At 42.4% G+C, this 22,396-nt stretch overlaps 2 protein-coding genes across 2 annotated transcripts; both read right to left on the reverse strand.

Moving 5' to 3' along the window:
- Nucleotides 1-4,841: 4,841 nt before the first annotated feature.
- On the reverse strand, nt 4,842-7,124 carry LOC110523841 (hydroxycarboxylic acid receptor 2-like). Its single transcript, XM_021602898.3, has one exon. The coding sequence runs from the start codon at nt 7,058-7,060 to the stop codon at nt 5,978-5,980; it is 1,083 nt and encodes a 360-aa protein (XP_021458573.3). The 5' UTR covers nt 7,061-7,124; the 3' UTR covers nt 4,842-5,977.
- A 360-nt stretch (nt 7,125-7,484) lies between these two features.
- Nucleotides 7,485-21,126, reverse strand: LOC110522944 (density-regulated protein-like). The gene is made up of 5 exons (XM_036979044.2): nt 21,003-21,126; nt 20,607-20,732; nt 10,493-10,621; nt 10,244-10,383; nt 7,485-8,500 (listed from the first exon to the last, which is right to left on the reverse strand). Exons 1-5 carry the CDS (start codon nt 21,109-21,111, stop codon nt 8,456-8,458), a joined length of 549 nt encoding a protein of 182 aa, XP_036834939.1. The 5' UTR covers nt 21,112-21,126; the 3' UTR covers nt 7,485-8,455.
- Nucleotides 21,127-22,396: the final 1,270 nt, after the last annotated feature.

A 22,396-nucleotide genomic window follows, 5' to 3' on the forward strand; every position in this document is an offset into this window, starting at 1 on the left:
CTCCAGATATGTTTGATCGGGTTCAAGGCTGGAACACTCAAGGACATTCAGAAACTTGTCCCGAATCCACTCCTGCTTTTCTTGGCTGTGTGCTTAGGGTCGTTGTCCTGTTGGAAGGTGAACCTTCACCCCAGTCTGAGGTCCTGAGCACTCTGGAGCAGGTTTTCATAGAGGATCTCTCTGTACTTTTCTCCGTTAATCTTTTCCTCGATCCTGACTAGTCTCCTAGTCCCTGCTGCTGAAAAACATCCTCACAGCATGATATTGCCACCACCATGCTTCACCGTAGGGATGGTGCCAGGTTTCCTCCAGACATTTCCTCCAGACATAAAAATGTGCCGTTTTTGTCACACAACACAATAACACAGATGTCTCAAATTTTGAGGGAACATGCAATTGGCATGCTGATTGCAGGAACATCCACCAGAGCTTTGGGCACACCTACTCATTCAAGGGATTTTCTTTCTTTTTGCTACTTTCTAAATTGTAGAATAATAGTGAAGACATCACAACTTTGAAATAACACGTATGGAATCATGTAGTAATCAAAAAAGTGGTAAACAAATTAAAATATATTTTAGATTCTTCAAAGTAGCCACCCTTTGCCTTGATGACAGCTTTGCACACTCTTGGCATTCTCTCAACCAGCTTCATGAGGAATGCTTATCCAACCGTCTTGAAGAAGTTCCCACATATGCTGAGCACATGTTGGCTGGTTAGTTTGCTTTGGGTCATTGTCCTGTTGAAAAACAAATGATAGTCCCACTAAGCACAACCAGATTGTCACGCTCGCTATCCTCAAACTCCCTGTCATAAATCAACCAAGGCGTAGCGGGCATGTAGTTCCACATCTTTTAATGAAAGTGGATCCGAAATAACCCAAAAAACAAACAGGTAAACAGCAAAGACCGTGACGCAACCGAGGTGCACACAAACACAAAAGGAAAAAATAATTACCCACAAAACACAGGTGGGAAAAGGCTACCTAGGTATGGTTCTCAATCAGATACAACGATTGACAGCTGCCTCTGATTGGGAACCATGCCAGGCCAAACACCTAGAATTAGAAAACATAGAAAAACACATAGAATGCCCACCCCAACTCACGCCCTGACCAAACCAAAATAGAGACATAAAAAAGGAACTACGGTCAGGACGTGACACAGATGGGATGGCGTATCGCTGTAGAATGCTGTGGTAGCCATGCAGGTTAAGTGTGCCTTGAATTCTAAATAAATCATAGACAGTGTCACCAGAAAAGCACCCTCACGCCATCACACCTCCTCCTCCATGCTTTACTGTGGGAACCACACATGCGGAGATCATCCGTTCACCTACTCTGCGTCTCACAAAGACACACCGGTTGGAACCAAAAGTCTCAAATTTGGATTCATCAAACCAAACGACAGATTTCCACAGGTCTAATGTCCATTGCTCATATTTCTTGGCCAAGCAAGTCTCTTCTTCTCATTGGTGTCCTTTAGAGGTGGTTTCGAAGTTTGCAATTCGAAGGCCTGATTCACGCAGTCTCCTCTCAACAGTTGATGTTGAGATGTGTCTGTTACTTGAACTCCGTGCAGCATTTATTTGGGCTACAGTCTGAGGTGCAGTTAATTGTCGATTTCTGAGGCTGGTAACACTAATTAACTTATTGTCTGCAAGGTTCTTCCTTTCCTGTAGCGGTCCTCATGAGAGCCAGTTTCATCATGGTGCTTGATGGTTTTTGCGACTTCACTTGAAGAAACGTTCAAAGTTTTTTAGATTTTCCGTATTGACTGACCTTCATGTCTTAAAGTAATGGTGGACTGTCGTTTCTCTTAGCTTATTTGAGCTGTTCTTGCCGTAATATTGACTTGGTCTTTTACCAGATAGGGCTATCTTCTGTGTACCCCTCCTACCTTGTCACAACTTGATTGGCTCAAATGCATTAAGAAGGAAAGAAATTCCACAAATACATTTTTAACAAGGAACACCTGTTATTTGAAATGCATTCTAGGTGACTACCTCCTGAAGCTGGTTGAGAGAATGCCAAGAGTCTGCGAAGCTGTCATCAAGGCAAAAGGTGGCTACTTTGAAGAATGTAAAAATATGACATTTATTTTGATTTGTTTACCACTTTTTTGATTACTACATGATTCCATGTGTTATTTCAAAGTGTTGATGTCTTCACTATTATACCTACAATGTAGAAAATAGCAAAAATAAAGAAAATGGCTTGGATGAGTAGGTGTGTCCAAACTTTTGACTGGTACTGTGTATATATGACCACTTTAGAAATGGTATAATTGCATGATATGATAGCCTTTTGCAAACTTGCTCCCCCTGTTGCCCCAATATGAATGTATTTTTTACCACAAGGTTTTTCTTCGCTATAAGCTCCATTGCTTTGATTGGTATATTGTTAGCTAGAAACCACAAGTGTCTATCCAGATAAAGAAAAGGCACCTGTGACAGAAAATTCAAGAAACTTATAAAGTTGAAGTCGGAAGTTACCATACACTTAGGTTGGAGTCATTAAAACTCGTTTTTCAACCACTCCACAAATTAATTGTTAACAAATTATAGTTTTGTCTAGTCGGTTAGGACATCTACTTTGTGAATGACACAAGTAATTCTTCCAACAATTGTTTACAGACAAATTATTTCACTTATGAGTCACGTTTCACAATTCCAGTGGGTCAGAAGTTTACATACACTAAATTGACTGTGCCTTTAAACAGCTTGGAAAATTCCAGAAAATTATGTCATGGCTTTAGAAGCTTCTGATCGGCTAATTAACATAATTTGAGTGAATTGGAGGTGTACCTGTGGATGTATTTCAAGGCATACCTTCAAACTCAGTGCCTCTTTGATTGACATCATTGGAAAAACAAAAGAAATCAGCCAATACCTCAGAACACAAATTGTTGACCTCCACAAGTCTGGTTCATCCACGGGAGCAATTTCCAAATGCCTGAAGGTACCACGTTCATCTGTACAAACAATAGTACGCAAGTATAAACACCATGGGACCACACAGCCGTCATACTGCTAGGAAGGAGACACGTTCTGTCTCCTAGAGATGAACGTACTTTGTTGCGAAAAGTACAAATCAATCCCAGGACAACAGGACCTTGTGAAGATTCTGGAGGAAACAGGTACAAAAGTATCTATATCCACAGTAAAATTAGTCCTATATAGACTTAACCTGAAAGGCCGCTCAGCAAGGAAGAAGCCACTGCTCCAAAACCGCCAGAAAAAGCCAGACTACAGTTTGCAACTGCACATGGGCACAAAGATCGTACTTTTGGGAGATATGTCCTGTGGTCTGATGAAACAAAAATAGAACTGTTTGGCCATAATGCCCATCGTTATGTTTGGAGGAAAAAGGGGGAGGCTTGGAAGCCGAAGAACACCATCCCAACCGTGAAGCACGTGGGTGGCAGCATCATGTTGAGGGGGTGCTTTGCTGCAGGAGCGACTGGTGCACTTCACAAAATAGATGGCTTCATGAGGGAGGAAACTTATGTGGATATATTGGAGCAACATTTCCAGACATCAGTCAGGAAGTTAAAGCTTGGTCGCAAATGGGTCTTCCAAATGGACAATGACCCCAATTATACTTCCAAAGTTGTGGCAAAATGGCCTAAGGACAACAAAGTCAAGGTATGTGCAAGCAAGGAGGCCTACAAACCTGACTCAGTGACACCAGCTCTGTCAGGAGGAATGGGCCAAAATTCACCCAACTTATTGTGGGAAGCTTGTGGAAGGCTACCCAAAACGTTTGACCCAAGTTAAACCATTTAAAGGCAACTTCTGACCCACTGGGAATGTGATGAAAGAAATAAAAGCTGAAATAAATAATTCTCTCTACTATTATTCTGACATTTCACATTCTTAAAATAAAGTGGTGATCCTAACTGACCTAAGACAAGGACTTTTAACTAGGATTAAATGTCAGTAACTGTGAAAAACTGAGTGTAAATGTATTTGGCTAAGGTGTCATCACACAAGCTGCTGCTACTGTCTACTATCTGTCACTTTATTCCTAGATATATGTACATATCTACCTCAATTACCTCATACCCCCGCACATCCACTCGGTACTGGTACCCCTTTTGAATAGCCAAGTTATCATTCATTACTCATTGTGTTTTTATTATTACGTGTTTTACTTTTCTAATATTGCTCTATTTTCTTTCTCTCTGCATTGTTGGGAAGGGCCCATTAGAAAGCATTTCACGGTTAGTTCACACCTGTTGTTTACAAAGCATGTAACAAATACAATTTGATTTGCTAGCTGCTCAACCAAAATATACAGTGAGGTATTGTGTTCAAGTAAACGGAATACTTTTATTTTGAAACGTTTTTAGACCTGTTAATGCCGCTTAATGCCGCTAAAAGACGCTGATTTCACAGAGCTACCCTGCCTAGCTAGTTTTCTCGAGCAGCCTGCCCTTCCCAGCGCCAGACTGTGACGTCACCTGCGAAGCATCCTCTCTTTCTCTCGTCTGTCTGAACATTCTCCATCCTCCCACCAACTGCGGTATTGGCATAACTAAACATTGTTGTTTCCACTTCTGTTGAGAAGTGTGTTTTTACCGTCAGTTGCTGGTTTCAAAGAGCACAAAAAATGTCAAAAACCATTAACCTTTTAGCAATTTAACCTCCACAGAAACCATCTTAATATGCATTACCATTTCTCCCGACAGTGGAAGAACTGCTCTCTAAAACTTTTATCAAATATAATTTATTTTAATTTGCATACATTTGCATAAACTGTAATGTTTTTAAAGTCAAACAACAACACAGTGGTAGACATTTTAAATGCTACTGCTCTTTCACCATTTCAGCTACAAACATTGAAACAACTAAACAATTTTTACTTTATACGTTATAACTATTTAAATAATTTTTCATTATCATAACATAACCCACCAACAGTAATATTTACTCTTGAACTGTTAAAGCTAGAGACACTAAATTAACTTTCTGTTAAAGCTAGAGACCCTAAATTAACTTTCTCATGTTATCAATCAAAACAATCTTTCCACCTATCTATACTTTTTGAACTATAACAATAAAAAATATGCATAAATTAACATGGTTTTGAATGAGAAACATAGTAATACAGTGGTAGCTATTCAAAACGGTCCTGCTCCTAAACCAATGAAGCTACAACAGCTTTAAAACATGCAGGCTATCCTAACATCAAATTTCCTATAACCCTTTATGAACTATTTTGATTTGCATAAATTAGCATAACACTTCATGTATTCAATGCCAACCATAAGAACACAGTGGTAGACAATTTAAAAGCTACTGCTTTTTAACAATTTCAGCTACAAACATTGAAACAACTAACATTAGTATAAAATAACCACCAACACTAATAGTAACTCTTGAACTGTTCAAGCTAGAGACACCGAACCAACTTCACATGTTCAGGCTATCCTATTCTATCAAATAATCAAATCTGCCTACTTTTTCAACTATAACCAGTCAATATCATTGCTACTGTAGTCACTATCACAATTATAACTTATTTCACAACCAAAAATACTTTAAGACAAGCTAGCAAGCACACACATTTTCTTTAGGAAATGTACTTTTCTAGTTCACAAGGAATTTACTTGAATCACCAGCAAATACACTAAACTCAAAGACAAAGTATTGTAAATATGAAATATTACATTAAAGATTCCACTGTTATACTGCAAACAAATTCTTAATTGAGCGAACCAATTAATGAATTTCTACTTTTAGCTATAGAACATCAACATAACATAAAAATGTTAAAATTCGTATCTAACAGACAACTATCTCCACCTTCCTTGACTTCCTTCACATCTGGTTAATATTCTTTAGAACACACCATATTCCACTAGAGTAGAAGAAGAAAAATCACACAGTCAGATATTTTGTTCTCCTGGGTACCTTTTCATAAAAGCGTCTCAGAGTAAGCCTAGGAGTGCTGATCTAGGATCAGTTTTGTATTTTACATCACAATGAATAAGTCTGAGACGCTTTGCGAGTATAGGCCCTCACCCTGGACCTGTGATTGGAAGTTACTACTCCTCCCTGACACTGTATTTGCACTGCTGATCTCGGTCCCAGTCTCAGGCGAGGCTGGCGGTACCTCCTCCTCTTTCCTCCCCAGCAGTCTGTTGAACAGCTTCTGGAAGTTCCCACTGAAGGCAGAGCTGGAGAAGTAGTACACGATGGGGTTCAGCACGCTGTTGAAGTAGGTGAAACACACAGAGGTGTAGAACGCCAAACTGGCCTCTTTGAAATAATGGCACTCGTTGTACCAGACCTTGAGGATCCACACAGCGATCCGAGACACTGTACTGGGGAAGAAGCAAATTATGAAGATGAGTGCCACGGCCATGACAAACTGCAGCGCACGTTTGATCTTCCCCCCGGTGTCGATCGTCTTGTTCTTCAGCTGCCAGGTGATGCAGACCGTGCAGAAGGTGACAATGGCGGTGGGCAAGAAGAACTGGGTCACGTATAAGGTGTTGTGCCACGTAGACAGCGGGCTGAAGCCCATGCAGATGTTGAAGCTCTCGCACTGTGTCTGGTTGTTGCGGTAGAATAAGTGTTTGTTGGTCAGCAGGTACCCGGTTGCAGCGATGATCATCCCCCACAGGCCCAGGGACACCCACAGAGCATAATTCAGGCCCATCCGGTTGATTTTGTTCATGGGGTGAACGATCTTGAGGTAACGGTCGACAGCCACTGCAGTGAGGAAGAAGATGCCAGCACCGCGGTTGGCCGTCAACATGAACAGCATAATCCGGCACATGACATCACCATGGATCCAGTGCTTGCCGCGTCGGTAGTAGTCGGCTCTGAATGGAAGACAGAACAGGACTATGGAGTCGGCAACGGCCAGCTGTGTGAGGTAGACAGAGTTGGGCTTCCAGGTGTCCATGTGGAAAATAAACATCCACAGAGCCACAACATTCCCCATCAGCCCAAACATGAACTCCAGCACCAGGATGGGAGGCAGGACATGGTCCAGGATGGGAGACTCAAAGGCGCAGCAGTCATCTTCTGTAGTAGTGAAGTTTGCCATGGGTCAAACAATACGCTTTTAACAGGAGAGACCGTCTGTGTGCTGCTTTGCTCCTCTCTGAAAATAGTCAATATTGATAGTGTTGTCTAGGCACCTCCTGCATTTAATCAGGGATTTTATTGTTTGCGGTGATGCAAACGATCTTCCGGTGCCAACAATGTGGAGAGAGTGTGTGGGTGTGCAGTGTGTTATCTCTTATGGAGATCTGTAGGCAGATGGCTCTGAGTGAGTACACCAACAGCCCAGGGATTATGGGGTGTAGGGTCCCAAAGACCCTCCCCATTATTGATTAAGGGGGCCTTAAGATTCATATGCTTGTCTCACTATTGTACTGTTGCTATGTGTCTGAACTCTGACACTATACTTTGCACAAGCTATCTAGTTTCATCTTTGCGATTAAGGCCTAGCAAGTGTGCCTGCAGGCTGGGTGTGAGTCAGACCGAAACTAGATAAAGGGAAGTAACAAGTGTCTGGTTTTGACATTTTTATCTTGTGAAAAGTGGTCAATGCTTATGAATTCAGAGAAGCTACTGTCCTAGGTTACCTCAGCTTATTGCTGCACATATACACTGAAGTAGATGATCACACCATCAGGGAAGTGATCAAAGTATATAATTAGCTGCACCCTTTGGTTGGTTGCAGAACTTACTGTGAAACATGCATGCTGTGCTTCCATTGTTAACTTCTCTCTGCAATTGCATTAATAAAGGTTTGGTTTATTTAAAGAAGATAGTCTGACTGCTGATTTCACCAATAAGCCAATGATTGACACGGAACAAGGAACCTACCCCAACAGGGGTCATTATAAAACTATTATGCTGGTGAAAAGATCATACTCGTGGGTACATAAGGGAGCGCAAGGGTTTCCAGAATACAGTTAACTTAAAGGTCACGACACCTGGTGTGGTTCAGGAGGCACAAATTGGAAGAAAATGTGCCTAACGAAGCAGTTTTAAAGGGAGGTCATCTCGGACTCTTATCTATTCTTTATCATTGTGCTAGGAGAGTCGCTGGTTTGAGGGAAACACCTGCCATCTTTTACATCCTGAGATGCCAGTGAGCCTTATCCAAAAGTTAGACAAATAGATCCTGGTAGATGTGATTTCAAATCCTTTCAGAAAATGTTAACTACCTGATTATGTGCAGCCCAATTTCCTATAATAATATCACCATAATACATATTTCCAAGCATGTCACTGTGTTCCATTGGCCCCGTCCCTTTCCCACAGACTATAAGAACTGAGAACTGAAAAGAACTGAAAAATGCCAAAAGGGAGTGGCCAAGTCCACAGTTTCTATACAGTAAATAATAATAGATATAAAACGATTCCTTTTTAATGTTAATGTGTACATTTGGCCAGGTTGTTGTTACATGTTGCATCCATTTTCAGGTCTTCACTTCTTGACTTCTCCAAGATCTTCAATGCTGTCGTCATCCACCTACAATGGAAAGACAGATGGTTAGTGTGTGTAATATATATAGTGGGGCAAAAAAGTATTTAGTCAGCCACCAATTGTGCAAGTTCTCCCACTTAAAAAAGATGAGAGAGGCCTGTAATTTTAATCACAGGTACATTTCAACTATGACAGGCAAAATGAGAAAAAAAATCCAGAAAATCACATTGTAGGATTTTTAATTAATTTATTTGCAAATTATGGTGGAAAATAAGTATTTGGTCACCTACAAACAAGCAAGATTTCTATCTCTCACAGACCTGTAACTTCTTCTTTAAGAGGCTCCTCTGTCCTCCACTCGTTACCTGTATTAATGGCACCTGTTTGAACTTGTTTTCAGTATAAAAGACACCTGTCCACAACCTCAAACAGTCACACTCCAAACTCAACTATGGCCACGACCAAAGAGCTGTCAAAGGACACCAGAAACAAAATTGTAGACCTACACCAGGCCAGGAAGACTGAATCTGCAATAGGTAAGCAGCTTGGTTTGAAGAAATCAACTGTGGGGGCAATTATTAGGAAATGGAAGACATACAAGACCACTGATAATCTCCCTCTATCTGTGGCTCCACGCAAGATCTCACCCCGTGGGGTCAAAATGATCACAAGAACGGTGAGCAAAAATCCCAGAACCACACGGGGGGACCTAGTGAATGACCTGCAGAGAGCTGGGACCAAAGTAACAAAAGCCTACCATCAGTAACACACTACGCCGCCAGAGACTCAAATCCTGCAGTGTCAGACGTGTCCCCCTGCTTAAGCCGGTACATGTCCAGGCCCGTCTGAAGTTTGATAGAGAGCATTTGGATGATCCAGAAGAAGATTGGGAGAATGTCATATGGTCAGATGAAACCAAAATAGAAGTTTTTGGTAAAAACTCAAATCGTCGTGTTTGGAGGACAAAGAATGCTGAGTTGCATCCAAAGAACACCATACCTAATGTGAAGCATGGGGGTGGAAACATCATGCTTTGGGGCTGTTTTTCTGGAAAGGGACCAGGACGACTGATCCGTGTGAAGGAAAGAATGAATGGGGCCATGTATCGTGAGATTTTGAGTGAGAACCTCCTTCCATCAGCAAGGGCATTGAAGATTAAACGTGGCTGGGTCTTTCAGCATGACAATGATCCCAAACACACCGCCCGGGCAACGAAGGAGTGGCTTCGTAAGAAGCATTTCAAGGTCCTGGAGTGGCCTAGCCAGTCTCCAGATCTCAACCCCATAGAAAATCTTTGGAGGGAGTTGAAAGTCCGGGTTGCCCAGCAACAGCCCCAAAACATCACTGCTCTAGAGGAGATCTGCATGGAGGAATGGGCCAAAATACCAGCAACAGTGTGTGAAAACCTTGTGAAGACTTACAGAAAACGTTTGACCTCTGTCTTTGCCAACAAAGGGTATATAACAAAGTATTTAGATAAACTTTTGTTATTAACCAAACACTTATTTTCCATCATAATTTGCAAATAAATTCATTAAAAATCCTACAATGTGTTTTTCTGGATTTTTTTTCTCATTTTGTCTGTCATAGTTGAAGTGTACCTATGATGAAAATTACAGGCCTCTCTCATCTTTTTAAGTGGGAGAACCTGTACAATTGGTGGCTGACTGAATACTTTTTTGCCCCACTGTATCTCATTCAGGTACACACAGACTACTCGTCTATTTCCTGTAACTATCTTTTTTCAGCCATCTATGTGGCGTTGCAGAGTAAACACAGCCGTCTTACCTCAGGCCACTTTTCCTGAATGACATCGATGATGTCATCTGTAAAATCTCCCTGAATGATGATTTCATCCTCCGCCGTCACCGAGGCGCCGCAGGAGAACTTCTGGGCAAAGAATCTCTGAGCCTCTTTAAGGTCAATGTCTGCAGGGAGGAAGTTCACAGTCACAAGCAAGAAAAACAACAAGGTTACGGGTCTGTCCATGTCTTTAACAAGGTGTTTACAGTAACAGGATGTGACAGTCAGTCTTACCAAAGGTGTTCATTCCACAGACTCGGGTGACATATTTCTTCTTGGCACGGGGGATTTTAGCTATCGTTATTTTCTGAGGGACAGTCTTCTTTTTCTGTTTGATCTGTCCTCTGCCACCTAGACAGAGTCAGCACAGACGGGTTACAACAGGGTTCTCCAATGCCAGTCCTCAGACACCCCCTAGCAGTTGCAAGTGCTTGTTCTACTACTGCACTAAGACCTGATTCAACCAATGAACCCCAGTGATTTAGTCTGGAATAGAGCAAATCATATAACAATGTTATTTGTCACAGGTGCAGAATACAAGAGGTGTAGACCTTAACGTGAAATATTAACCAACAATGCAGTTCAAGAAATGGAGTTATGAAAATATTTAGTAAATAAACTGAAGTAAAAAACACAAAGAGTAACAATAAAATAACGCGGCTATATAAAAGTGGGTACCGGTATCTCAATGTGCAGGGGTACAGGTTAGTTGAGGTAATTTGTAGGTAGGGGTAGTGACTATGCATAGATAATAAATGCGAGTAGCAGCAGCGTAAAAACACTGGGGTCTTACGGCCTGGGGGTAGAAGCTGTTGAGATGCCTTTTGGACCTAGACTTGGCGCTCCAGTACCGCATGCCGTGCGGTAGCAGAGAGAACAGTCTATGACCTGGGTGACTGGGTCTTCCTCTGACTGCCTAGTATATAGGTCCTGGATGGCAGGAGGCTTGGCCCCAGTGATGTATTGGACCGTACACACTACCCTCTGTAGCATCTTACAGTCAGATGCCTAGCAGTTGCCATACCAGGCAGTGATGCAACCACCTTTCAATGGTGCAGGTGTAGAACTTTGAGGATCTGGGGACTCATGCCAAATCTTTTCAGGCTCCTGAGGGGGAAAAGGTGTTGTCGTGCCCTCTTCATGATTGTCTTGGTGTGTTTGGACCATGAGTTTGTTGGTGATGTGGACACCAAAGAATTTGAAGCTCTCAACCTGCTCCTCTACAGCCCTGTTGATGTGAATGTGGCGTGTTCGGCACTCCTTTTCCTGTAGTCCATGATCAGCTCCTTTGTCTTGCTCATGTTGAGGGAGAGGTTGTTGTCCTGGCACGCCACTGCCAGGTCTCTGACCTCCTCCCTATAGGCTGTATCATCGTTGGCGGTTATCAGGCCTACCACTGTTGTGTCCTCAGCAAACTTAATGATGGTGTTGGAGTCGTGCTTGAACTGGGAGTACAGGATGGGACTAAGCACGCACCCCTGATGGCTCCCCGTGTGTTGAGTATCAGCGTGACATGTGTTGTTGTCTACCCTTACCACCTGGGGGCGGCCCGTCAGGAAGTCCAGGATCCAGTTGCAGAGGGAGGATTTTAGTCCCATGGTCCTTTCTTAGTGATGAGCTTTGTGGGCACTGTGGTGTTGAACATTGAGCTGTTGTCAATGAACAGCATTATCACATAGGTGTTCATTTTTTAATTTTTTTTAAACTCTGTTTATTAAGTTTTGAACATACACACACACAGACAAGACAAAGCAATATAAATAATATACTCAACTAGAAAAAAATACAAATAAAAAAATAGCTTTAAAGATACCATACTTTAGACAAGTTAAACACACCAGGCAGAAGGCTACAGAGGTTAAAGGGCAATCTATAGTACAGGGACAGAGCAAACACCTCACCATTGTTCCTGTAAGCAGTCAAGGGATAAGGGTGGAGAAATGCAACCACTCACAGAGAGTCATGGCCACAGACCGACCATCCACTGGACAAAAAAAAAGTTTACAATGCTTTAAAATAAAAAAATTAAATGATTATTCATGTAGGCGTGAACAAAATGTAAAAAATAACTGGGAAAAACAAGCTAACACTTCAGTCTCTGCCTGGGCAAGATGAACAAGGCATCTGCGGACCACAATCAATAAGCACATGGACCTTAATACCCCCCCAGCAAAAACACAGAGAGAAGCTCCTCCAACCCTTAAGTCACAGACTTATTTTAGTATTAATTGGAATGCCATCAGAGGATGGACTGTTTAAAGTAAGACCGGAATGGAGCCCAAGCCTCATCAAACAGTTTGGGGTTCCCACGTGAATTGAATTGAATTTTTTCTAGTTTCAGAGAGCACAACACATCCCTCACCCAATATTTATAAGATGGGGGAGCTGCCATCTTCCAGTTCTGTAGTATTAGCCGTCTAGCTAAAAGAGTTGTATAAGCAACAGTGTCCGACTGGATTCTTGATAGGGGGGTACCCATGGGCAGTACTCCAAAAAGGGCTGTAAGGGGAGACGGATCTATAACAGTGTCATATTTATCAGAGAAACATTTAAATATTAATTCCCAGAAACCTGACAGTTTATGACAGCCCCAAAACATATGCAACAGTGTGGCTGGTTCCACCTTACATCTGACACAGGTAGGATCAAAATCAGAGAATATTCTTCCAAGTTTGGCCCCCAAACTTGAATGAGGCTGTGTCTAGTGTTAAAAGAGGACGAGTGTACCCTGCGCAGCACAGATTCCCAGGCGTCTTCCCCAAGTTCCTCCCCCAAATCTTTTTCCCATCGAGTCTTTAAAGGCACCAGAGAAGGGTTCTGTAGGTCATGAATGATTGCATATACATCTGAAATTGCACCTCTAGGAAGCTTGTTCAGCTCCAAGATGCTCTCTATAGCAGTATTCGCAGGCCTATTGGGAAATCCAGGTGTGTTAGCCCTGACAAAGTTTCTAGTCTGGAGATAGCGGAAAAAGTGGGATTGGGGGAGATTGAACTTTTCCTGCAGCTGAGAAAAAGTGGCAAATGTATCATCAAAGAATAATTGGGCTAGCGAGGAAAGGCCTAGTGAGTGCCAAATGCCAAAAGCCCCACCATTCAAAGATGGAGGAAATAAAATGTTCTGATTGATTGGGCCTGATAGAGAAAAGCCTCGGAGGCTAAAGGCTAAACGGAACTGATTCCAAATTTTAAGAGACTGCTTTACAATTGGGTTGGCACACCTTTTGCCTAGGGACACTGGGAGAGACGAGCACAGCACAGAAGAAAGTGCTGCAAGTTTACACGATTCAGACTCCATCTGGGCCCAGAGTGGTCTAGGGCCAGTAGGATCAGTCTGCAGCCAGTACAGAACGGCTCTGAAATTTGCAGCCCAGTAGTATGTCTGAAAATTTGGTAAAGCTAAACCCCCCAATGACCTAGGCTTCTGTAAATGTTTTCTACCAATCCGTGGTACCTTGCCATCCCAAATAAAATGCATGAATGTTTGATCCAGTGAAATAAAAAAAGATTTTGGAATAAAAATGGGTAAACATTGAAATAAATATAAAAATTTGGGCAACACATTCATTTTTATGACATTAATCCTTCCGATAAGAGAAAGGGGAAGCAAATTCCAAAAAGTAAAAGATTGCTTCAATCTGTCTGCTAGAGCAACAACGTTTTCCTGAAACAAATTTGAATATTTCCTTGTCACTTTTACTCCCAAGTAAGTGAATTGTTCCCGGACAATCCTAAACTGAGAACTTGTGAAAGAGCACTTTAAAGCAGCCTTGTTTACCGGAAAGAGCTCACTCTTGCCTAGATTCAGCTTGTACCCTGAGATTGATCCAAACTTTTTAAGAACAGATAGGGCACGTGGCAATGAGGTATCGGGGTTGGAGATAAACAAAAGGAGGTCGTCAGTATATAGCGAGACTTTCTGCTCCCAGCCCGCCCTGATTATGCCTTGAATGGCATCATTAGAGCGTAGTGCAATGGCGAGAGGCTCGATTGCCAAAGCAAACAACAAGGGGGAGAGTGGGCAACCCTGTCTGGATCCGCGGTGCAAGGGAAACTAGTCAGAGGACAAGTTATTGGTCCGTACCGAAGCCATGGGGGAAAAATAAAGAATCTTTATCCACGCAATGAATTTGGGGCCAAAGCCAAATCTATAAAGGACAGCTGTTAGGTAATCCCACTCAACGCGGTCAAACGCTTTTTCGGCATCAAGTGAGACCACCACCTCCGGGTCCTCCGACGCTGGGGAGTACAGTATATTCATAAGGCGCCTAATATTGAAAAATAAATGCCTATTTCTCACAAAGCCAGTCTGGTCAGAGTGTATTACTTGGTGCAGCAAGCCTTCCATACGGATGGCTAAAAGCTTAGCTAGGATTTTGTAATCACAGTTTAAAAGCGAGATTGGGCGATAGGATCCACATTCCAGGGGGTCTTTGTCTTTAGTAGTAATGAAATTGAAGCCTGATAAAGACTAGGCGGCAGCTTTGAAGTATTGAGGCACTCTGCAAATAGTCGGGACAAGAATGGGCAAAGCAGACCAGAAAACGTCCTGTAAAATTCGGTTGGAAAACCGTCCGGACCCGGTGATTTACCACTTTTCATTGCGGACACTGCTGTTGCAATCTCCTCAAGCGTAAATTCTTCTTCTAGACAGTCATGGGAGTCTGTTTCAATTGAAGGCATATTCAAGCCATTAAAGAAGGAGTCAATCAGCGAAGGGTCTTGAGGGGATTCAGAGGTGTATAGCGCAGAGTAAAATTGTTTAAATTGATCATTGATCTCTTTATGTATAACTGTGGTGGCACCAGACGGGGTCCTTATTTGTGGGATTAAACGTGAGGCCTCAGATTTACGGATCTGATGTGCAAGGAGTTTACTGGCCTTGTCGCCTTGTTCATAGACTTTGTATCGAGCTCGCAAGAGTAACTGTTCAGCTTGCCTGGTAGAAAGCTCATCAAATTCAGATTGGAGTAGTTGGCGCTCTTTATGCAGATCAGAGGAAGGATCCGTAGCATACTTCTCATCCAATGTGGCTATGGACTCGCTCAGGTCCCGAAGTCGCTGGGAGCGAACTCTGTTTTGGTTGGCTGTATAAGAAATAATTTGGCCACGTAGGTATGCTTTGAGAGACTCCCATATGGTAGAGCAGGACATACCTGGTGTTGAATTAGTTTCTAGGAATAAGGTAATTTCAGAAGAAATGAAATTGACAAACTCCTTATCTGAGAGTAAAATGGGGTTGAGACGCCATTGATAACACCTAGGAGGTCGCTGGGGAAACTCTAGTTCAAGCACTAATGGTGAATGGTCAGAGATAACAATACTCTCGTAAGTACACTGCCGAAGGTTAGGCAGAAGTTTTTTGTCCAAAAAGAAGTAATCAATCTGGGATTATGTTTGATGAACATGAGAATAAAAGGAATACTGTCTATCTGTAGGATGTAGGAAACGCCAGGCCTCAAACATAGCATATTTCTGAAGAAAGGATTGAATAAGTAGGGCACATTTAGATGGGCCTGTATTTGTTTGTGAGGACTTGTCAAGAACTGGGGACATTTTACAGTTGAAATCCCCCCCTAAAATCAACAAATGAGAATCTAAATTGGGAATAGCAGACAGAAAGGAAGAAATGAAACTTGTGTCATCCCAATTGGGAGCATAAACATTAGCCAAAACAAGAGGGGTAGAAAACAGTTCACCGGTTACTATGACGTATCGTCCCTTAGTATCAGAAACCTCCTGTATTCTGGCCTCAATCGTAGCAACCACTTATGTTTTCATTTCAACTATTTCAGAGCGTAGTAGTTTGATGGCCTCGAGAATGTTCATTTCAGCGCCGCCAGGCCAAGCCGCGCCCCCGGGTAAAGTGTGCGTCCCCGGGCCCTCAGACTCAGGAGAGGGCGGTGATGAGAGCGGGTCTTGTAGGCCGGGTTTTCTCAAAGTCATGTTCTTGGCCTTATGTTTGGTCGACATGCTGACATTCGGAAGCAAAGTAGTCTTGGTTTTTACAGAAAGGGATCACCAAATTAATATTTGAAAATAAATACGGTTTTGCTGCAGAATTCACATAAACTTTAAGAATACCACGGGAGCAAACGGAAAACACGTCAGTCGCACATGGCGTCCCCTACCATCCCCCACATAGGTGTTCATTTTGTCCAGGTGGGAAAGGGCAGTGTGGAATGCGATTGAGTCATCTGTGGATCTGTTAGGGCGGTATACGAATTGGGTCTTGGGTTTCCGGGATGGTGTTGATGTGAGCCATGACGAGCATTTCAAAGCACTACCGACATGAGTGGTACAGCGGTAGTCATTTAGTTAGGTGACCTTCGCATTCTTGGGCACAAGGACTATGGACTATGGCTTTAGTTTTTGCTTGTAAGCAGGAGAATATAATTATGATCAGATTTGCCAAATGGAGAGAGAGCTTTGTACGCGTCTCTGTGTCTGCAGTAAAGGTACCTAGTTTTTCCCCCCTCTGGTTCCAAATGGAACATGCTGGAAGAAATGAGGTAAAATGGATTTAAGTTTCCCTGCATTAAAGTTCCTGGCCACTAGGAGCACTGCTTCTGGATGAGCATTTTCTTGTTTGCTTATGTCCTTATACATCTCGTTGAGTGCGGTCTTAGTGCAGGCATCAGCTTGTGGTGGTAAATAGATGGCTATGAAAAATATAAACTCTCGGTAGATAGAGTGGTCTACAGCTTATCATGAGGTATTCTACCTCAAGCGAGCAATAGACTTCGCGCACCAGCTGTTATTGACAAATAGACACATCCCAACAACCTCTATAAACTCAATCTGGCCAGTTTGTTGCAAAAGGTGGAGGTTGACCTTTGTACAGTGCCTTGCGAAAGTATTCGGCCCCCTTGAACTTTGCGACCTTTTGCCACATTTCAGGCTTCAAACATAAAGATATAAAACTGTATTTTTTTGTGAAGAATCAACAACAAGTGGGACACAATCATGAAGTGGAACGACATTTATTGGATATTTCAAACTTTTTTAACAAATCAAAAACTGAAAAATTGGGCGTGCAAAATTATTCAGCCCCTTTACTTTCAGTGCAGCAAACTCTCTCCAGAAGTTCAGTGAGGATCTCTGAATGATCCAATGTTGACCTAAAGGACTAATGATGATAAATACAATCCACCTGTGTGTAATCAAGTCTCCGTATAAATGCACCTGCACTGTGATAGTCTCAGAGGTCCGTTAAAAGCGTAGAGAGCATCATGAAGAACAAGGAACACACCAGGCAGGTCCGAGATACTGTTGTGAAGAAGTTTAAAGACGGATTTGGATACAAAAAGATTTCCCAAGCTTTAAACATCCCAAGGAGCACTGTGCAAGCGATAATATTGAAATGGAAGGAGTATCAGACCACTGCAAATCTAGCAAGACCTAGCTGTCCCTCTAAACTTTCAGCTCATACAAGGAGAAGACTGATCAGAGATGCAGCCAAGAGGCCCATGATCACTCTGGATGAACTGCAGAGATCTACAGCTGAGGTGGGAGACTCTGTCCATAGGACAACAATCAGTCGTATATTGCACAAATCTGGCCTTTATGGAAGAGTGGCAAGAAAGCCATTTCTTAAAGATATCCATAAAAAGTGTTGTTTAAAGTTTGCCACAAGCCACCTGGGAGACACCAAACATGTGGAAGAAGGTGCTCTGGTCAGATGAAACCAAAATTGAACTTTTTGGCAACAATGCAAAACGTTATGTTTGGCGTAAAAGCAACACAGCTGAACACACCATCCCCACTGTCAAACATGGTGGTGGCAGCAAAATGGTTTGGGCCTGCTTTTCTTCAGCAGGGACAGGGAAGATGGTTAAAATTGATGGGAAGATGGATGGAGCCAAATACAGGACCATTCTGGAAGAAAACCTGATGGAGTCTGCAAAAGACCTGAGACTGGGACGGAGATTTGTCTTCCAACAAGACAATGATCCAAAACATAAAGCAAAATCTACAATGGAATGGTTCAAAAATAAACATATCCAGGTGTTAGAATGGCCAAGTCAAAGTCCAGACCTGAATCCAATCGAGAATCTGTGGAAAGAACTGAAAACTGCCGTTCACAAATGCTCTCCATCCAACCTCACTGAGCTCGAGCTGTTTTGCAAGGAGGAATGGGGGAAAAATTCAGTCTCTCGATGTGCAAAACTGATAGAGACATACCCCAAGCGATTTACAGCTGTAATCGCAGCAAAAGGTGGCGCTACAAAGTATTAACTTAAGGGGGCTGAATAATTTTGCACGCCCAATTTTTCAGTTTTTGATTTGTTAAAAAAGTTTGAAATATCCAATAAATGTCGTTCCACTTCATGATTGTGTCCCACTTGTTGTTGATTCTTCACAAAAAAATACAGTTTTATATCTTTATGTTTGAAGCCTGAAATGTGGTAAAAGGTCGCAAAGTTCAAGGGGGCCGAATACTTTCGCAAGGCACTGTAAATGGATGGACTTACCTCTCACTCTACTGGGTAGAATCAATGTAATTTAAATGAATGTCCTGCCCAGATTTCTATATCTGTTTCAATCTCTCCCTATCCCTGTTCCCGCAGCATTTTTTTCCTCTCTCAACAAGCTGACCAGACGGTTTATCTGGCACGGCAAAACCCCTAGGGTTGGCCTGGATAAACTGACCCTTGACTACAGTCAAGGGGGCTTAAACCTCCCCAATTTTAGAATGTACTACTGGGCTGCACAGTCTAGGTTTCTGGCTCAGAGGTTTGACAATGGTCCCTCTCCCTCATGGTTGAACATTGAAGAGCTTGAGATAAATGATGACACTGGGGCAGAATTGTTTTACAAATGGGAGAGAAAATCTATAAAAACCATCACAGACAACCCTTTAATCATACATTCTGTCCTGGCATGGTGCAAACTGCATGAGCTGTTCAGACGAGAGAGATTCCTTTCCCCTAAAACCTCTCTATGGAACAATAGATTGATCCCTATGTTTTTCCAGAATAGTAACTTTAGACCATGGTCTGATAAGGGGATCACTCTTCTGGAACATTGTTACAAGGAGGGAGTTCTTATGTCTTTTGATCAGCTGAAACAGAAATACCACTTGCCTAACAGGGACCTCTTTAGCTACCTACAACTACGAAACTTTATTAGCGTGACGCTCAAGGGACAATGGAACCTACCTAAGATGTCACCTATTGAACAACTCTGCCACGCAGACCAACCACTGTTCAAGACCATTTCCCGTGTATACGATGCTCTTATGTCAGGACTAACACTGCCTGGGCTAGATAAACCCCGACTTAGATGGGGAAAAGATCTGGGTATTGATCTTGATGAGGATCTATGGAGTGACCTATGCAGGGATGGTGTTACATCCACATTGAACTCCAGATACATACTGATCCAGTTTAATTTCCTCCATCAGCTCTATATCACCCCATCTAGACTGCACAAGTTCAACCCAGATATCTCCTCCCTATGTTTTAGATGTGCCTCAGATGAAGGAACATTCCTCCATTCCACTTGGCAGTGTTCAAAACTACACGGTTTCTGGCAGGGGGTGTGCGATACCATATCCTCAATTCACGGGGTTGCATTCCCTTTAGACCCGGAGGTCTGTCTACTGGGTAACTTTACTAACACCAATCTTAGGCAAAGCCATACTATAAAGCTAAAAGAAATATTGCTAGCGATTGCCAAGAAATGCATTGCCTTGAAATGGAAACTGGATTCCTCCCTGCCAGTTGCGGCAGGGAGGAAGTTATTAGTTGTATCCCTTTGGAGAAAATCACTTACTGCTTGAGGAATAAGTTAAAGACATTTTGCAGAATTTGGCAACCTTTTATTGACTATATGGAGAATCTCCCCCCACATCTCATTGATTGAATCTCTATATAATCCTCACATAATGTTTCACACATAATGTATAATATGTAGCCTACGGCAGGTGATCCAATGACTCGTTATTATATTTTTCTTATTGTATGTTTATATATAATATTTTATTTTTTTATTTTTTTATGTTAAGCTCGTCTGTTACTGTCACTTTGTCCTATCGTTGTCTAATATCTTTTCACTTTTGTTTTGAATGTTCTTAATTGGAAAATGCAAAAATATTTAAAAATAATTTTAAAAAATAGACACACCCCCACCCCTTGTCTTACCAGATATAGCTGTTCTGTCCTGTCGATGCACAGAAAACCCAGCCAATTGTATATTATCCGTGTTGTCGTTTAACCACGATTTGGTGAAACATAAGATATTACAGTTTAATGTCCGTTGCTCGGATAGTCTCGAACGAAGATCATCCTGTTACTTCTCCAGTAATTTCACGTTGGATAATAGAACGAATGGTAGAGGTGGGTTACCCACTGTCTGATGAAACTCAACTACACTCATCCTGGCAAACACACCTGGGAAGTTCTTCTCCAGCCACTGCCTGCATTTGGATGGCTCAGGCATGTACTCACAGTACTCTGTTGGCAAGGAGCACACTGGAAAACCAACAACAGAGGTGTTAGACCTTGACAATCATGTGATACCACAAATCAATGTTTTAGGAATTGGCCATGAGCATGCATAGATCACTAGAATAGGGTCCCATTGGGCCTCCCCAGTGGTTAAGGGCGCTATACTGCAGCGCCAGCTGTGCCACGAGAGACTCTGGGTTCGCGCCCAGGCTCTGTCGCAACCGGCCGCGACCGGGAGGTCCGTGAAGAATAGGGAATAGGGTGCCATTTTGGAAAATGCCCAGTAGTTCTTACCGCCACAATACTGGACTTTCTTTGGGCACTTTGTGTCTGGGTCAGCACTCCCATGATGGCCTCCTTTGTTTTCTGGTGAACACGTCTCTGCATTCTCAGTAGTAGCCATTATAGATTATCTGAACACAGAGGGAAAAAAGGTTAATTGGATAAAGTATACCTTCAAATTGAACAAAAAGTGAGAATCAGCCTTTCACCAGACAACTTGGATCCTGGACCCTCGACAATGGATTGGTCTGAGGACAGCAAACTCGCATTGTCAAAGCACTAAAAACAGATCCTTGTCATGGCCTGCCATGTCACAGTGAACATGGACTGCCACTTTAATCATTGCATGACACCTAACTCACCATGAAAACTGCTGCAATATATTTGACTGATGATGCTACTCCTGCTGCTATTGTAGTTACTTTGCACTCAATACATTTTTATTTATTTTACCTTTATTTAACTAGGCAAGTCAGTTAAGAACAAATTCTTATTTTCAATGACAGCCTAGGAACAGTAGGTTAACAGCCTTGTTCAGGGGCAGAAGGCCAGTAAGTTATTATAATGCTCATGGTAAATACTTGAATTTAGGGGAGGGAAATACCCAACCGATGTGCAGTACAAATAACTAGGCAGCCATTTCCTAAGTTGCGTCACCGGAAGCACTTTCCAACAGTCTTGAAGAAGTTCCCACATATGTTGAGCACATGTTGGCTGGTTAGTTTGCTTTGGGTCATTGTCCTGTTGAAAAACAAATGATAGCCCCACTAAGGACAACCAGATGGGATGGCATATCGCTGTAGAATGCTGTGGTAGCCATGCTGGTTAAGTGTGCCTTGAATTCTAAATAAATCATAGACAGTGTCACCAGCAAAGCACCCCCACACAATCACAACTCCTCCTCCATGCTTTACTGTGGGAACCACACATGCGGAGATCATCCGTTCACCTACTCTGCGTCTCACAAAGACACGCCGGTTGGAACCAAAAGTCTCCAATTTGGATTAATCAAACCAAACGACAGATTTCCACAGGTCTAATGTCCATTGCTCATATATCTTGGCCAAGCAAGTCTCTTCTTCTCATTGGTGTCCTTTAGAGGTGGTTTCGAAGTTTGCAATTCGACCATGAAGGCCTGATTCACGCAGTCTCCTCTCAACAGTTGATGTTGAGATGTGTCTGTTACTTGAACTCTGTGAAGCATTTATTTGGGCTGCAATCTGAGGTGCAGTTAATTGCCAGTTTCATCATGGCGCTTGATGGTTTTTGCGACTTCACTTGAAGAAATGTTCAAAGTTCTTTAGATTTTCCGTATTGACTGACCTTCATGTCTTAAAGTAATGGTGGACTGTCATTATTCTTAGCTTATTTGAGCTGTTCTTGCCGTAATATTGACTTGGTCTTTT

Source organism: Oncorhynchus mykiss, chromosome 5 (assembly GCF_057628025.1).
Source record: "Oncorhynchus mykiss isolate SJ-2025 chromosome 5, ASM5762802v1, whole genome shotgun sequence".
NCBI classification, from domain to species: Eukaryota; Metazoa; Chordata; class Actinopteri; order Salmoniformes; family Salmonidae; genus Oncorhynchus; species Oncorhynchus mykiss.

Bases quoted from the DNA above. Each gene is read 5' to 3' on its own strand.
- LOC110523841 (XM_021602898.3), bottom strand. From the start codon at position 7,060: ATGGCAAACTTCACTACTACAGAAGATGACTGCTGCGCCTTTGAGTCT.
- LOC110522944 (XM_036979044.2), bottom strand. From the start codon at position 21,111: ATGGCTACTACTGAGAATGCAGAGACGTGTTCACCAGAAAACAAAGGA. The intron at 20,733-21,002 runs GTAAGAACTACT...TTGGTTTTCCAG, and splicing joins GAAAGTCCAGTATTGTGGCG to TGTGCTCCTTGCCAACAGAG. The intron at 10,384-10,492 runs GTAAGACTGACT...TCCTCCCTGCAG, and splicing joins CTGTGGAATGAACACCTTTG to ACATTGACCTTAAAGAGGCT.